At 35.5% G+C, this 16,790-nt stretch overlaps 2 protein-coding genes across 3 annotated transcripts; one reads left to right on the plus strand and one right to left on the minus strand.

The window, feature by feature from the left end:
* Nucleotides 1–1,035: 1,035 nt before the first annotated feature.
* On the minus strand, nucleotides 1,036–6,589 carry bbs10 (Bardet-Biedl syndrome 10). Of its 2 annotated transcripts, none has more exons than XM_048169338.1 (3): nucleotides 6,464–6,513; nucleotides 5,911–6,071; nucleotides 1,036–2,965 (listed from the first exon to the last, which is right to left on the minus strand). In XM_048169338.1, exons 2-3 carry the CDS (start codon nucleotides 5,916–5,918, stop codon nucleotides 1,348–1,350), a joined length of 1,626 nt encoding a protein of 541 aa, XP_048025295.1. In that variant the 5' UTR covers nucleotides 5,919–6,071; nucleotides 6,464–6,513; the 3' UTR covers nucleotides 1,036–1,347. The 2 variants fall into 2 exon arrangements, with proteins under 2 accessions (XP_048025295.1, XP_048025294.1); XM_048169337.1 differs by having other exon boundaries at nucleotides 1,037–2,965; nucleotides 5,911–6,098; nucleotides 6,464–6,589.
* syt1b (synaptotagmin Ib) lies at nucleotides 6,057–16,222 on the plus strand. Its single transcript, XM_048169339.1, has 10 exons — nucleotides 6,057–6,176; nucleotides 9,982–10,024; nucleotides 10,594–10,775; nucleotides 10,891–11,066; nucleotides 12,939–13,052; nucleotides 13,229–13,396; nucleotides 13,482–13,649; nucleotides 15,316–15,433; nucleotides 15,541–15,674; nucleotides 15,770–16,222. The coding sequence occupies exons 3-10, from the start codon at nucleotides 10,595–10,597 to the stop codon at nucleotides 15,971–15,973; spliced, it is 1,263 nt and encodes a 420-aa protein (XP_048025296.1). The 5' UTR covers nucleotides 6,057–6,176; nucleotides 9,982–10,024; nucleotide 10,594; the 3' UTR covers nucleotides 15,974–16,222.
* Nucleotides 16,223–16,790: the final 568 nt, after the last annotated feature.

Consider the following 16,790-nt stretch of genomic DNA (forward strand, 5'->3'; position numbering starts at 1 on the left):
TTTAAAAAAAAAAAAACTAATTGAAACAATTTTGTATTTCAATGTGAACTGCTTATAGAACCGTTTTATAAAAATTCTTACTACTTGCAAAAAACACATTTCTATAAATATTCTATTTAAACAAAAAGTATGTTCAATAAAATATTTTATACAAATAAATATTTTAAGAAACACGTAAAAATGTCTGAATATTTTTGCATTATTTAACAAAATATCAAAGCAAGTGGCATTTATTTAAAAGGCTTTAAATGTAGTTAATGTGATGAACTACAGCTGTTTTTTACGGAAGAGGATTAGGGCCAAGCAATAATAAAAAAATAAAACCATCTCGAGATTAAAGTTGTTAATATTCGAGAAAAAACTTGTTAAATTTCGAGAAAAAAGACGAAATAAAATGTTGAGAATAAACTCATTAAATTACGAGAAAAAAACTCGTTCAATTTCGAGAAAAAAGTCGAGATAAAATGTTGAGAATAAAGTCATTAAATTATGAGAAAAAAGTCGTTAAATTACGAGAACAAATTCGTTAAATTACGAATTTGTTCTCATAAATGTTGAGCTTATTCTCATAATTTAATGACTTTATTCTCAACATTTTATTTCGACTTTTTTCTCGAAATTTAACAACATTTTTCTCATAATTTAACGAATTTGTTCTCGAAATTTAACGAGTTTTTTCACGTAATTTAATGAGTTTATTCTCAACATTTTATCTCGACTTTTTTCTCGAAATTTAACGAGTTTTTTCTCGTAATTTAATGAGTTTATTCTCAACATTTTATTTCGACTTTTTTCTCGAAATTTAACAACATTTTTCTCATAATTTAACGAATTTGTTCTCGTAATTTAACAACTTTTTTCTCGGAATTTAATGAATTTATTCTCAACATTTTATCTTGACTTTTTTTTCGTAATTTAATGAGTTTATTCTCAACATTTTATTTCGACTTTTTTCTCGAAATTTAACAAGTTTATTCTCAACATTTTATTTCGACTTTTTTCTTGAAATTTAACGATTTTTTTCTCGAAATTTAACAACTTTAATCTCGAGATGGTTTTATTTTTTATTATTGCTTGGCCCTAATCCTCTTCCGTAGTTTTTGTTCTACAAGGACATCATAATCTAATAAAAATTATCAGGTGGTTTAAAGTAATTGCAAAAAGGGCTCAAAAATTTTAAGAGAAGGTTTAGCAGCATTTGTTTGTACATGTTACTTGGTTTTATTTATGTATGTAATGCAAGAACATTCAGACCTTTTTAATCACAACTTAAGCGTCCAATACTTTTTAGGCCACTACATTCAGAAGTCACAGTGTATAGAATTTACACACAACATTATAGGATATTCAGTACGGCTTACGCATCTGTTCTTGGAGTGGCTCTGGGTTCTCTTGCATTCCTTCCTCCTCTTCCTCATCATCCTCAGAGTGTGTTTGTGGGCCGGTACGTAATGGAGAGCGGGTGTGTAAAATAGCCCCTACACATAAGAGTCTGTGCAAACACTGCAGCACAGAAACAACCAGCTGATGTTTACCACTGACCGACTCTAGACACGGTGCCAATTCAGAACTCTCACTAAACCCGAGCCCAATCTTTAGTTCAGGCAGTTCTGACCCTTGCAATTTGGCCCTGTCCAATTGCTTAAGATGACTCAAGAAACATGTCTGGATATTCAAGAAGCATCTCTGATTGTGAGAGTATAAAGTTCTGGGCACACACAACAAAGCCTCTGCCAGCAGCCTGCAGCACTCTGGATCACCACAGTTACGTTCGTTCAGCAGGAAATGGTGTAGTAAGAACTCAAACATGCCACCAACGGGAAGCACTCCACCTGCACGCATAATTCCACCCCACAGGTCTTGAGTTGATAGCATGCTTTGTGATTGGTCCAAAGAAGGACTCTGAGATTGGTCGGCAACCTGAATGGAGCTTTGAAACTGTTTTTTAAAGCTTTCATGTTTCCGAGACAGATACTGCAGCATTGCAAACACACCTTGGCTCACACACACAATCTGATCAAGCAATCCTGGTGCTGGTGCACAAAGAACAAGCGTGTGAATGCGCAAAAATGTTCCCAGACAGGCATAGCGATGCCCACCGAGTTGCACACGTCTACAGTACTTTAGCATCAAGAGGTGTTGAAGAGGTGGATGAGAGAGTGTTTCTGCAGCACTGATGTTGAAAAGGAAGTCCAGCTGGGCCGAGTCGACAAACTGAAGTAGAGCGATGTGGTTCAGTCGAGCCCATTGCACCACACTTTCCGGCTGCTTCACGGATGACAGCACCACATGCACCTGTAAGTCCAATAAACTCTCTAACTTTTGCTGCATGATGCTCTCTTTACGGTGCAGCCAGTCTTGTTGAACGCATATGGATATGTTGTCACCTGCGGCAACAAAAGAAGGCCCAAAACTCTCATATAAAATAAGAGCTTTTAATGGACCTTGCCGTTCAGTCCACACCGACCAATCACGAGTCACAACCAGGCCTTCAACCACCTCTGAGGAGCCAACAGGAAGTCCTGTCACTGGCGTATGCAGTAAAGAGAAGTGCGAATGTATGAATGAGATTGTTTCTATGGTGTCTTGATCTTGACTGACTTTGTGGTAGAACTCACACAGGACTCGTTTCAGTATATCAGCCTGGCCAATCGCCACTCTTCCAGAAATATACCCACCGATCAACAAATCAAGGATGCCACCCTTCAGTTTGTAACTATGGCGACTACAGTACAATGAGGCATATGGGGTAATTTTGTGTATTATGGCATCATCCAACTCCTTCCGGCTGACAGCGAGAAGGCGATTAGTAAGATTTTGCAGCCCAGAGCCGGTCCAAGATCCTTTGCGGTTCATGTGAGCTGAGTTCTGAATTCCTCGTAAAAGTGCAGCCAGCAGGAGAATGAATGATTTTGTGCCGTCTCCAGTAGCTTTAGCATGTGCACACATGCAGTCCAACACCATCCTAAAGAACAAAGACAACAAAAATGTGCTAAATAAATTCACATCATCATATAATAATATAATTCATATAAATAAACCCTGAAAAATGTCAGAATTTTTAGTTTCTCTCTTGTTTTAGGCTTTTAAATATCAATACATATATTCCATAGATATTTATTTTCATTTAGCTTTCTTAAGCTTTCTTAAAAAGTCTAGACTTAGTCCTAAAACCCTACATTTAATAATATTTTATATCTAATTCTATCTACAGTATCTATCTCGCTATCTCTCTCTATATATAGACAGACAGACAGACAGACAGACAGATAGACAGACAAATAGATAGATAGACAAATAGATAGATAGACAAATAGATCGATAGATAGACAAATAGACAGATAGATAGACAGACAGACAAATAGATGATAGATAGATACAGTAGACAGACAGACAGACAGACAGACAGACAGACAGACAGACAGATAGATAGATAGATAGATAGATAGATAGATAGATAGTCAGACACAGGGGCGGAGCCAGACATTGTAAACATCCGGGGCTTAGCCCAAATCAATATTTGTCCAATGACATTTTAATTTTCTGTTAACAGCTTTACTGACATGAAAGGAGCTTTTGTTGTAGTATTGTTGTTGTTCACAAAATGTACATTATTTGGCACTGTAATTTGTAAAAGTTTGTTGGGTGTACCTCCTCTAGGGGGGTCCAGGGGCATGCCCCCCCGGAAGAAAATTTTGTACATTTTAAGGTTAAATGCATCAATCTGGTGCACTTTGAGAGCTCAAAAACTTAAAAGCTTAAGCCCATACAGTGTGCACATTGAACAAAGAAACAGCATTGACTTGTACCTGGACATTAAAGAGGGCTCAGACATCTTTATAGTTGTGATATAAAGTCTCAGTCTACATTGTTTTTGGATGCCAAATAATTATTAATAAAATAATAATATAATAATGTTTTAATATTATATAATTATTCATGACAGCAATTTCCATATATTGTAACACATGCACTCCAAAATAAATGACAATTTTATTAGTTACTAACTTTACACAACAGTATAGGGAAATTACAACACTTTTGTACTAATTTCTTTTAAAAAGATAAATCCTTGAGCTTTTATTTTTATCACCAGCTGATCGCGTGCGCAAATTTTGCTGTTTTATAAAGGCACAAAGCCATATCACGGTTTCGATTTTAGCTCGTTGGTAAAATACAAAGTAGAGACCATTTAAGCTTTGTATGTTTTAAATTTTCGGTTTATGATGAAACTGTGGTGGCGGCACAGGGTTATTGGGAAACACTGAATGAATGTTTAGCTGACAAATGTGCTAAAGTTGTAATATCAGCTGTTATATCCTATCCAACCAGACCGAACGAGGGTCTCGAGGCCTGCCGCTGCTCTGAGTGAGTGACAGGAGGCGCGTCTGTGTTCAGCTGCGGTGTGCGTGAACGCGCTGTTGGAGAGAAGAGAAAGCGCTGCCGGTGTATGGATACCTATGAGGAATACTGTAGAAAAGCGATATTGAACTGTTTAACATATTTTAATAGAGAAAAATTATATTTTGAGAGCACTGTTAAGAAAGCTCAAACCTGAAAGATTCGGGGCTTTTGGGGAAACATTCGGGGCTCCAGCCCCCTTAGCCCACCCCTAGCGCCGCCCCTTGACAGACAGACAGACAGATAGCTAGATAGATAGATAGACAAATAGACAGATAGATAGACAGACAGACAAATAGATGATAGATAGATAGACAGACAGACAGACAGACAGACAGATAGATAGATAGATAGATAGATAGATAGATAGATAGATAGATAGATAGATAGATAGATAGATGGATAGATAGATGGACAAATAGACGGACAAATAGACGGACAAATAGATGATAGATAGACAGACAGACAGACAGATAGATAGATAGATAGATAGATAGATAGATAGATAGATAGACAGACAAATAGATGATAGACAGACAGACAGACAGACAGATAGATAGATAGATAGATAGATAGATAGATAGACAGACAGACGATAGATAGACAGACAGACAGACAGATAGCTAGATAGATAGATAGATAGATAGATAGACAAATAGACAGATAGATAGACAGACAGACAAATAGATGATAGATAGACAGACAGACAGACAGACAGATAGATAGATAGATAGATAGATAGATAGATAGACGGACAAATAGACAGATGGATGGACGGACAGACAAATAGACGGACAGATGGACGGACAGACAGACAGACAGACAGATAGATAGATAGATAGATAGATAGATAGATAGACAGAAAGACAAATGGATGGACGGACGGACAGACTGACATAGATTGACAGACAGACAGACAAATAGATAGATAGATAGATAGATAGACAGACAAATAGATGATATACTGTACAGATATATTTTCTATCTATTTATCTATAAACATTATCTACCGTTCAAAGGCTTTTTTAAATACTCTTAATCAGCAGTGATTCATTAAATTGATCAAAACCGACAATACTTTTACATTCTTACAAAAAATATGTTAATGTTAATCTATCTAATGCTGTTCATCAAATATATTCATCAAATAATCCTGAAAAAAAAAAGGTATCATGGTTTTCACAAAAATATTAAGCAACACAACTCTTTTCAACCTTGATAATAAGAAATGCTTCTTGAACATCAAATCAGCATATTAAAATGATTTCTTAAGGATCATGTGACACTGAAGACTGGAGTAATGATGCTGAAAATTCAGCTTTGCATCACAGGAATAAATTACATTTTAAAATATCTTAAAATGAAAATAAAAAACCTACAAAAAATGTATTGCTCATAACTTCTAGATTGGAATATGATTCGGCAAACAAAATCATACTCCAATCTTGCAGTTATGAGCAATAATTTATTTTTATTTAATTTATGTATTTTTAAAATGAGTATGTGTACCTGGCCATCGGGTGCTCCAGGTGTAGTGTGCAGAGAATGCGCTGTCCATGTCTGGAGATGAGTGTTTCTCCAGTGTCTCGAGTGAACAGCACACTGCCCCCGTCCGGACCAACACAGCGGCGGACGACACGCTCCAGCGCGCCCAGCACACTGACAGACGCCTGCAGAGACACACACTCCTCGGGCATCTACACTCGACACAACAAAACCATCGAGCACATCACATCAACATGAAACAATATTATGATCAATCAACAAGCAAACTTGTGAGTGTTTATCTAAACAGTTGCACATTTGTGATGCAGACAGATGCACAAGACACCAACAAGTTCAGTGATATCCGTCATATAACTATAATAACACAACAAACACACAAAATACAGAAGAAATAGAACAAGAAGCCAATGAACTGAACCAAAACTAGCCTACATGTCGTGCTCGAATCATGAAACTTAAAACAAGCTGAACAAGAAATTAAACAGGATTAATATTAATCTAAGCGTCATGATACAATCATTTAAACTGTGTAAAAAGATCTTGAAATGATAATAACCTTCTAATCTGTTGAGCATCCTCAAGCTTCATGCAGTATCCAGGCGACGCTCTTCTTCTACCATCTTCTGTTTTTTTCCTGCCAGCATAGCGGAATATACTGACACCTACCGGACATACGGTGCATATTGCATACTGTTATTTCTTACACTATTATTTAAATGTATTGTCTTAATTATAAACTCGCTGGTTTGTTTGTAGCGCAAATAATTCTACAGTTTACTGCACTTTGATATTCTTCTTGTTATAGAGGCTAATAAATCGGAAGTCTCGCACATTCACAGAAAACACATTACTTCCACTTTGAAAAATAAGGTGGATAATGTATAAAATCAATAGCACTATATATTATTACAAAATATTATAACTATATGTAGATGTTTTTAATATTTTAATATAAATTACTTTACCTTTCTTACTTTATTTTAGTGGGGTCCAAGTATGAAACCAACATTGGAAAATCTGGGATTTAAAATCTAATTTAAATCTGGAAATAAGTGAAAAGTTTAATGACTTTGAAAAAAAAAAAAAAAAATGTAAATAATAATAATACCTATAATAACTGAAATTCTGAAATTCATGTATCATTTTCATCTCAACCTGTCACTCAAATTATGTTATGAGACGGAACAGCACATTTCTCTTCTTAGATGCAGTTCTGTTATGCTTCACTGAGCTGGTTTATTTTGCACTCTGAGAAACCTGCAATACAATATTAATGATATATGAAAGTAACGTTTAATAAAAAATAAAAAATAAAAACTTTTTAAATATATTGCATGTTTCCTCTTGCATAGAAATGATTTGATATGTTCCACACAAACATGGTCCATTTCATCATGTCAGTGCCTGTAACAACTGCAATGTATATTTGTAATTAAAATAATAATGATGAGTGCATTGTACTACCATTAAACTCTAATTTTTTTAGGGATTAAAAATGATATAATTTTAATTTAATTTAATTCAAATGCATTATATCAAACCATTTTTATGCAAACAGAAAATATTCTGTCTTTAGGAAGCTTGAAATAAATAGTAAAAATGGTAATTGCAACTTTTTATATCACAATATTTTTTCCCTCACTGTTTATATCTCACAATTCAGTGAATTCTGATGGAAAATGTCAGAATTAAAAGTCAGAATTCTTTAGTTTATATCATGCAATTCTGACTTTCCTCCCTCAGAAAAAGTGTTGGGGAAAGTTACATTTTAAAGTAATGCATTACAAAATTGTGTTACTTACTTTTTATGAAAAGTAATGCATTACATTGCTTTTGCGTTACTTTTTTTCACCTGGGCTGCGCTTGCTTGTTTGATTTTTAATAACAACAAAAAGTTCTATTTTTGGCAAATTTCACACCGAAAGTAAAATGCCATCACATGCAGGCTGAAGGAAATGCATGTTTGCACCTGTACAGTAGAGGGCGCAGCTCATATAAACCTTTCAGATGTGCTTCTGGATTAAAGAAGATAGGATCCAGCAGATGGAAGTTCAACACTCTTATTTCTAATATAAAGTAATTTTTGGATTATGTGTATTATGGTTATGGTTATGGTTAAATTAAAAGTCAGCAATAAATACATTGGTTAATAAAGTGAGATTAAATACATAAAGTATATTTGTGTAATTTATAGTTAAATGTGCCCTAGAATCAAAAATTGAATTTACCTCGGCATAGTTGAATAACAAGAGTTCAGTACACGGAAAAGACATACATTGAGTTTCAAACTCCATTGTTTCCTCCTTCTTATGTAAATCTCATTTGTTTAAAAGACTTCAGAAGAACAGGCACATCTCAACATAACACCGACTGTTACGTAACAGTCGGGATCATTAATATGTATGACCCCAATATTTGCATATGCCAGCCCATGTTCAAGGCATTAGACAAGGGCAGCCAGTATTAACGTCTGGATCTGTGCACAGCTGAATCATCAGACTAGGTAAGCAAGCAAGAACAATAGCGAAAAATGGCAGATGGAGCAATAATAACTGACATGATCCATGATTACATGATATTTTTAGTGATATTTGTAAATTGTCTTTCTAAATGTTTCATTAGCATGTTGCTAATGTACAGTTAAATGTGGTTAAAGTTACCATCGTTTATTACTGTATTCGCGGAGATAAGAGAGCCGTCGCTATTTTCATTTTTAAACACTTGCAGTCTGTATAATTCATAAACACAACTTCATTCTTTATAAATCTCTCCAACAGTGTAGCATTAGCCCGTTAGCCACAGAGCATATAGCCTCAAACTCATTCAGAATCAAATGTAAACATCCAAATAAATACTATACTCACATGATCCGACGCATGCATGCAGCATGAATGACGAACATCTTGTAAAGATCCATTTGAGGGTTATATTAGTTGTGTGAACTTTGTTTATGCACTGTATAACTGCACCTATAGTCGAGAGCTCAGGAGGGCAGGGAGCGAGAGATTTAAAGGGGCGGCAGCCTGAATCGGTGCATAGTTAATGATGCCCCAAAATAGGCAGTTAAAATAAAAATCTATAGGGTATTTTGAGCTGAAACTTCACAGACACATTCAGGGGACACCTTAGACTTATATTACATCTTTTGAAAAGACGTTCTACAGCACCTTTAATTATTACAGGTTTGCATAAAATTCTGAGATTGCATTTCACAGTTTATTTTCATTTTGAGAAATACTGAATATTACTGAATGTTATGAGATGAGTAAATGCATCTTCACAAGAACTACAATAACCATCATGTTCACACAGCGCACACAACACTTCTGCACTTTATTTCTCTCAACATGGGGACAGGAGAGCTGTCGGTCAATAAATGTGAAAAAGTAACTTGGATATTTTGTTGTAAATTGAAAAGTAATGTGTTACTTTACTAGTTAATTAAAAAAGTAATCTGATTACGTAACTCAAGTTACTTGTTGTAATGCGTTACCCCAACACTGCTCAGAACTGTGAGATATAAGAATTGAAGAAAATGTAAGAATTGTGAGAAAAAAAGTCAATTTTCTACCTTTAAAAAAAAAAAAAAAGGTCAGTGGCGGAAACAAGCATCCACAATGCGCACTCAAAATGTGTATAAATGTAATAAGATATAAATAAAGATATATAATAAATAAAATAAGATTTTTTTATACAATATACTGCAATTAAAATATCTGCATAGGTCTATATTTTGACTGACTGTGTTGGAAATGATTACATTGAAGGGTAGCAATGACATTTAGACATTTATGTATGTCCTACAAAGATTTTGAGAAATATGCTTTATGTGATTCAAATTGTTTCTACATCCCTGGTTAAAACCTTTGTCATAATGTCCATATGGTTCCACCCACTGCTGCACAGCTTGCCAATTGGATGCTTGTTACAGTCAGTCTCTCTCTCTCTAGCAGTGGTACACTTACTCAATCTTTCTTTTGAAAGAGTCTCAATTAAGACACACAAGACATTTTTCTCTCTCATTATCCTTGTTTTCCGTCTTTAATTTTCTGTTCTTGCTCCAAAATAATTCAGATAAACTGCCAGTTCGAGTGCACTTCTCAAATCAGAGCAGCAGGTAAGTGTTCTTCCTCCTCAAATTTAGTGTGTGATTTTTTTTATGATTAAAGATTACAGTTAATAGTGAACTTATATGTGTGTCCCAGGTTCTGCATGTATTTTTTTTTTTACATAAACTATATGATGCTTTGAATAAATTCTTCTATATGAAATCATCTGAGCTGTGGTTTTCAAATATTTGAAGGATTTGTTTGATGGTGTATTTATTTGTGTATATGCATGTTAATAATTATTTGTCCTGCATATTTAGATATAAGTTTGAGTCAGCAATGCATCTCAGGGGTATCAGTGTCACTGGCTTTCTGTGTCTCATTTCACTGTAAATAGAGAGAAAATCAATAAATTCCTACTCAGCATTTCTTAAAATAATCCAAGGTTAAGAAGCTTCATGTCACCTGCTGTGTGCGCTGAATGTGAACCTGTCTTTGCCTTTACACCTTATAATGAGATTCCTATTCATTAGCATTCACTCACTATGCAAATGCTAAAGGTCATAAGGGAGTTAAAAACTTTATAAAATCGCATGCAACTCTTCAGGTAATGCAATTCTCTGTTGCTCGGCTTCAGAATGCATGAGGGCGATGCTCTACTGGCTGGTCCTTCCTTATCTCCAGCATCTCCAGCGCAGAATGGATCGAAGGTACCTGGACCTACGAGTTCTCCACCCACTGCTGTTCAGACTACAACCGCAGAGAGTTTGGCTCATAGCATCAGAAGCAAGTTTATGAATGAGCTTCATAAAGTCCCGTGTGAGCACACACTACACAGTCTTTATCACACACACACATAAACATTCACTCAGCTCTGTATTTGTTGTAATTTCTGTGTGTCTCTGTGTGTGTGTGTGTGTGTGTGTTATTTCAGTACCATCCTGGGCTTTGGTGGCCTTCAGCTTCCTCGTAGTCCTCATCATTTTTAGTTGCTGCCTGTGTTTCTGCAGGAAGATGATATTTAAGAAGAAAAAAGAGAAGGGTGGGAAAGAAAAAAATGAAAAGAACACCATCAATATGTCAAGCGTAAGAGAAGAGGGAACAAAACAGGTACAAATTATTAAACAAATTAATAATTAATTTGAATTCAAATACAGTATACCACATCTGTTACATATATACAAATATATATATATATATATTTTTTTTTTTTGAAGAAATGCTTTTTTTCAGCAAGGTATCATTATATTGATCAAAAGTGAGAGGGAAAACACTGCTACAAAATATTTCTATTTCAAGTAAATGCTATCTTTTGAAATTTCTATACATCAAAGAATAAAAATAAAAGGATCACAAAAAATATTAAATAGTTAGTTCACCCAAAAATGATTACTCACCCTCATGTCATTCCAAACCCTTAAAGGTGCTAAAGAGGATGTTTTCTTTTATACATTTTTGCAATATTACTTGAAACTGTCTTTACTAACTGATAAAAGACTATTTATTAGGTGCACTGAAAGGAATAATATTAATATACATCATCTGTGCATGAGGTAGGGCCTTAAAAACATCAGCCAATCGTTTACGCGCTCATCGCGTAAACGATTGGCCCTCTGGCTTGTCAATCACTGCCATGACGTTCCTTGTGAGAGACGAGCATGGCTGTGCGCTCCAGTAACTTTCCACACTCCACAGGCGCCGCATGCAATGTTTTTGTCAGGAGACAGGAGTAACAACTGCAGATTAAGAGTTACCTGCGGTGAGTTCTACATAATGAATCCACTAACACGACACAGCGAATGCCGGTGTTAAACACTCGTGTTCCAATACTCGTGCACGAGTTTTGGGAGGCGTTCCCTTGAAATGAGCTGTGAAGGAGGGGGGTTGTTCTTGCGCATGCGCTCATTTCAAAAACTCAGTAACAAGTCTTTGGTTTCTCAGTCGACAAAAAGATCCTCTTTAGCACCTTTAAGACCTTCATTCATCTTTGGAGCACAAATTAAGATATTTTTATGAAATCCGTGAGTTTTTTTTTAAGCAACGAAATTACCACATTCAAGGTCCAGAAAAGTATAGTAAAAACATTGTTAAAATAGTCCATGTGACTACCTTAATGTTATGAAGTGACGAGAATACTTTTTGTGTACAAAACAAAAAAAAAACTACAAAATTAAAATAACAAATGTTCTATGTCAGAACAGCGGCTCATTATTGGCTGGCTCCTGCTTTAGCATCACACACATCCATTGTGCTGCTCATGTGACCAGCGTCAGCCAATACTGAGCTGGTGTTCTGACATAAACATAGAAGCGCTGCAATGTAAATAGCATAGCAGAATGACAGGGAAGAGATGAATTTGTTGAATAAAGTCGTTATTTCTGTTTTGTTTTTGCGCACAAAAAGTATTCTCATAGCTTCATAATATTAAGGTTGAAGCACGGTAGTCACGTTGAGTATTTTAACAATGTCTTTACTACTTTTCTGGACCTTCAATGTGGTAATTTCATTGCTTTCAATGGAGGATAATAAAAAAAAACTCTCAGATTTTATCAAAATATCTTAATTTGTGTTCCGAAGATGAACAAATGTCTTACGGATGTGGAACGACATGAGGGTGAGTAATTAATGACAGAATTTTCATTTTTGGGTGAACTAACCCTTTAAGCAGCAAAAACTGTTTTCAACAATAATAATGAGAAATGTTTCTTGAGCACCAAATCATCATATTAGAATGATTTCTGAAGGATCATGTGACACTGAAGACTGGAGTAATGATGCTGAAAATTCAGCTTTGCATCACAGAAATAATTTACATAAAATGTATTTAAATAGAAAATAGGTATTTTAAATAGTAATATATTTAATGTTTTTATAGTATTTTTGATCAAATAAATGCAGCCTTAGTGAGCATAAGAGAATCTTACAATTTATATATATATAGTGTGTGTGTTAATGATGGCACTTGCATGGCTGTATTTACAGGTTGTCCATCAAGGAATTGATTCTGACTCCAAAGAAGAGGATCCAGAGTCTAAAGAGGCTGCAAAATTAGGAAAACTTCTCTATACCCTTGACTACAACTTCACTGACAGTGCGGTATGAATACAAATCAGTGACCAGCATTAATTCAGTCATCAATATCCATATTAATGAAAGAAACTTGCTTAGGCATTGAACTTATTATAATGTTGGAGTGGAGAACTTTATTTTTTAATTAAAATTATGAATAATTTGTGTATATATAATAAAATATGACTTTCTTTCTTGTCCAGTTAATTGTAGGTGTGATTCAGGCTGAAGGTCTTGCTGCTATGGATATGAGTGGCACTTCTGATCCATATGTGAAAGTCTACCTCCTCCCTGACAAGAAGAAAAAGTTTGAGACAAAAGTTCACCGCAAAACACTAGATCCGACTTTTAATGAGCACTTCACCTTTAAGGTACCTGGGGACAATGATGCATTTAATTGCATTAAAATAGTAGCAGATACTTATTAGAATCTGCTTTCTGATATTCTGTCTGCAGGTTCCATATGCAGAGCTTGGTGGAAAGACGCTGGTCATGACAGTGTATGACTTTGACCGTTTCTCCAAACATGATGCTATTGGGGATGTGAGGGTGCAGATGAATAAGGTGGACTTCAGTCATCTAACAGAAGAGTGGAGAGATTTGCAGAAAGCTGAGAAAGAGGAGGTACGACTCGAAGTGATGAAGGGAATCTTGATTACATTAGAATTAATTTTTTTTTTGCCCAACCCCAGAGTTTGAGTTGAAATTTAAATTGAATAGGTCATAACCCACAGCATGTTAAAGTGGAATGACACTAAACAATTAGTCCAACACAAGCAAGCTTTGCAATAAAGCAGGGATGGACAACTCCGGTCCTGGAGGGCCAGTGTCCTGCAGAGTTTATCTCCATCCCTGATAAAAACTCACTTGCCTATAACTTTCTACTAATCCTAAAGACCTTGATTAGCTGGTTCAGGTGTGTTTGATTAGGGTTGGAGCTAAACTCTGCTGGACACTGGCCCTCCAGGACCGGAGTTGTCCATCCCTGCAATAAAGCATAAATACATTACAAAATCATTACTTTCACATGTGAATAGAATTTTAATATATATTCATATTTTGCATTATATTAATATTTATTCATAAAAAAAAAAATATGGAAAGTATTATATGGAATTAAAGGGTTAGTTCAACCAAAAATTAAAATTATGTCATTAATGACTCACCCTCATGTCATTCCAAACCCGTAAGACCTCCGTTCATCTTCGGAACACAGTTTAAGATATTTTAGATTAGCTTTCAGTCCCTCCATTGAAAATGTATGTGCAGTATACTGTCCATGTCCAGAAAGGTAATAAAAACATCATCAAAGTAGTCCATGTGACATCAGTGGGTTAGTTAGAAGTTTTTGAAGCATCTTCTATAGATTTTGTTCCAAAAATAATAAAAAATGCGACTTTATTCAGCATTATATTCTCTTCCGGAATCCTTTCCACTGAATTGATTCCATTGAATTGATTCCACTGAATTGATTCCATTGAATCCTTTCATCTGTCGGCGTTGGTAATGCACTTTTACGTCGTTGTTTTTGGCGATTAGGACATCCGCGACATGCACACTTATGCACCATTTTAAAAAATAGCTTGAATACAGCGTACGTCTCCCTCAGACTGTAAACGAAACTCTGGCGCACCAGATAACACGTCAGCAGTGCGCTGCGGTTCACTGAACCAGAGTCGTGAACCCGGATGAACAACAGACCCGGAAGAGAATACAATGCTGAATAAAGCCGTAGTTTTTGTTATTTTTGGACCAAAATGTATTTTAGATGCTTCAAAAACGTCTAACTAACCCACTGATGTCACATGGACTACTCTGATGATGTTTTTATTACCTTTATGGACATGGACAGTATACCATACATACATTTTCAATGGAGGGACAGAAAGCTCTCGAACTAAATCTAAAATATCTTAAACTGTGTTCCGAAGATGAAAGGAGGTCTTACGGGTTTGGAACAACATGAGGGTGAGTCATTAATGACATAATTTTCATTTTTGAGTGAACTAACCCTTCAAGTATTGTATAGAAACTTAATATTTAAATATTCTATATATTTAGTGGCAAAAAGTGATGTCCTGCCTAGGAAAATATTCCCTTTATAATTATCTTTATTTATATCCAAAAACAGATAAAACATGACAGTTGTAGTCAATGTAATGACTTTGGTAAGGTTACTAAAGTTGCATATAGTCAGATATTTTAATTCTTTGGTTGTTGAATTGTGCAGAAATTTATTGATTTCAGGATGAGTGAAATAATAACAGACTTTTTGTTGTTGACTCAACAGCATGAGCGGTTAGGTGATATTTGCTTGTCTCTGCGCTATGTACCCACTGCTGGAAAGCTGACGGTTGTCGTTCTGGAGGCCAAAAACCTCAAAAAAATGGATGTGGGTGGTCTCTCAGGTGGGTGAAAAAAGTGCCCAATTATATACTGACACATTTCAGATCACAGGTCTGAAATATTTTTCCACCTAGTTCACCAATTCTGAAATTATATTTCTGTTCTACAGACCCTTATGTAAAAATCCACCTGATGCAGAACGGTAAAAGGCTGAAGAAAAAGAAAACCACGATTAAGAAAAACACACTGAACCCATATTACAATGAATCATTTAGTTTTGAAGTTCCATCTGAGCAGATTCAGGTAGAGATCTGTTGATCTTAAAATATTTTAAATGTCCAATTTTTCTGAAAAAGAACACATCGATGGTTCTTGACTAATCTTCTGTCTCCTTATAGAAAGTACAGGTTGTGGTGACGGTGTTGGACTATGACAAAATTGGGAAGAATGATGCCATTGGAAAGGTTTTCCTTGGACAGAACAGCTCAGGAACGGAGCAGCGCCACTGGTCAGATATGTTAGCCAATCCAAGAAGACCCATTGCCCAGTGGCACGCACTTAAACCTGAAGAGGATGTGGATGCTGAACTGACAAAGAAGTGAAGCTGTCTGTGTGTGTGTGAGCATTTGTATACTTAAATATTCAGCAGTTTGCTTTAATTTGTGAAGATTGTGTGTAAATGTACGCATGTATGTGTATGTAGGCAGAGGTTGAGGTAAATCCAGTAAAATCTCATCTCTCTCAGCCACATTAATAATCAGAACCACATTCATTTTCTGTATCTTGTGTGCAGAATGTGCAAAGATAAATTAAATGATATATTAAAGCTGCAGTCTGTAAGTTTTGCCTCTTTGTCGCCACCTCTGTTTGAAACCAGCAATTGCAGTTATTTGCGGGATTATCATCTTTACGTGGGTTGTGCTGCGGCACGGCTCTGATGAATCTAATGTTTTCTCTCAGTCACTGCACTGGTGGATACTGTACTTCAGAATCACTGATTATAGTCTTGGAAGTATGACCAAAATAAGAATTTTCACCGGAGAATGTCATCTGAACAAGTAAGTAACAAATCTGCCACTTTTGTTCTGACCAACTGAGAAAAAAAAAGTATTACAATAAATCACACTACCAATGGTGATTAATCTAACGATCGCTTAGATCATATCACATCTAACCGTGAAAGTTATTCTTATATTTGTTCTCAAATTGTTAATGTTAACAACATCAGCATTAAGTAACTACATGTATTTAGTGTGTATTAGCGTTACCTGTAGATTTCAATTTCTGTAGTCTCTAACGTTACTTTGTCATATCATACAATTCCCCATCAAAATAATTTTGATTATTGCAGCTGCTGTGAGAAAAGACTATAAATGATCCGCCACCTGCAGCGTCCACATGATATAGCCTACTAGCTGA

This window comes from Megalobrama amblycephala, linkage group LG19, assembly GCF_018812025.1.
Source record: "Megalobrama amblycephala isolate DHTTF-2021 linkage group LG19, ASM1881202v1, whole genome shotgun sequence".
Taxonomy (NCBI): Eukaryota; Metazoa; Chordata; class Actinopteri; order Cypriniformes; family Xenocyprididae; genus Megalobrama; species Megalobrama amblycephala.

Excerpts from the sequence above, each read along its gene's own strand:
- bbs10 (XM_048169337.1), bottom strand. The coding sequence starts at position 6,098 with ATGCCCGAGGAGTGTGTGTCTCTGCAGGCGTCTGTCAGTGTGCTGGGC. Across the intron at positions 2,966-5,910 it reads CTGGAGCACCCGATGGCCAG|GATGGTGTTGGACTGCATGT; the intron begins GTACACATACTC and ends TTTGTTCTTTAG.
- syt1b (XM_048169339.1), top strand. The coding sequence starts at position 10,595 with ATGCATGAGGGCGATGCTCTACTGGCTGGTCCTTCCTTATCTCCAGCA. Across the intron at positions 13,053-13,228 it reads ACAACTTCACTGACAGTGCG|TTAATTGTAGGTGTGATTCA; the intron begins GTATGAATACAA and ends TTTCTTGTCCAG. Across the intron at positions 15,434-15,540 it reads GGATGTGGGTGGTCTCTCAG|ACCCTTATGTAAAAATCCAC; the intron begins GTGGGTGAAAAA and ends TCTGTTCTACAG.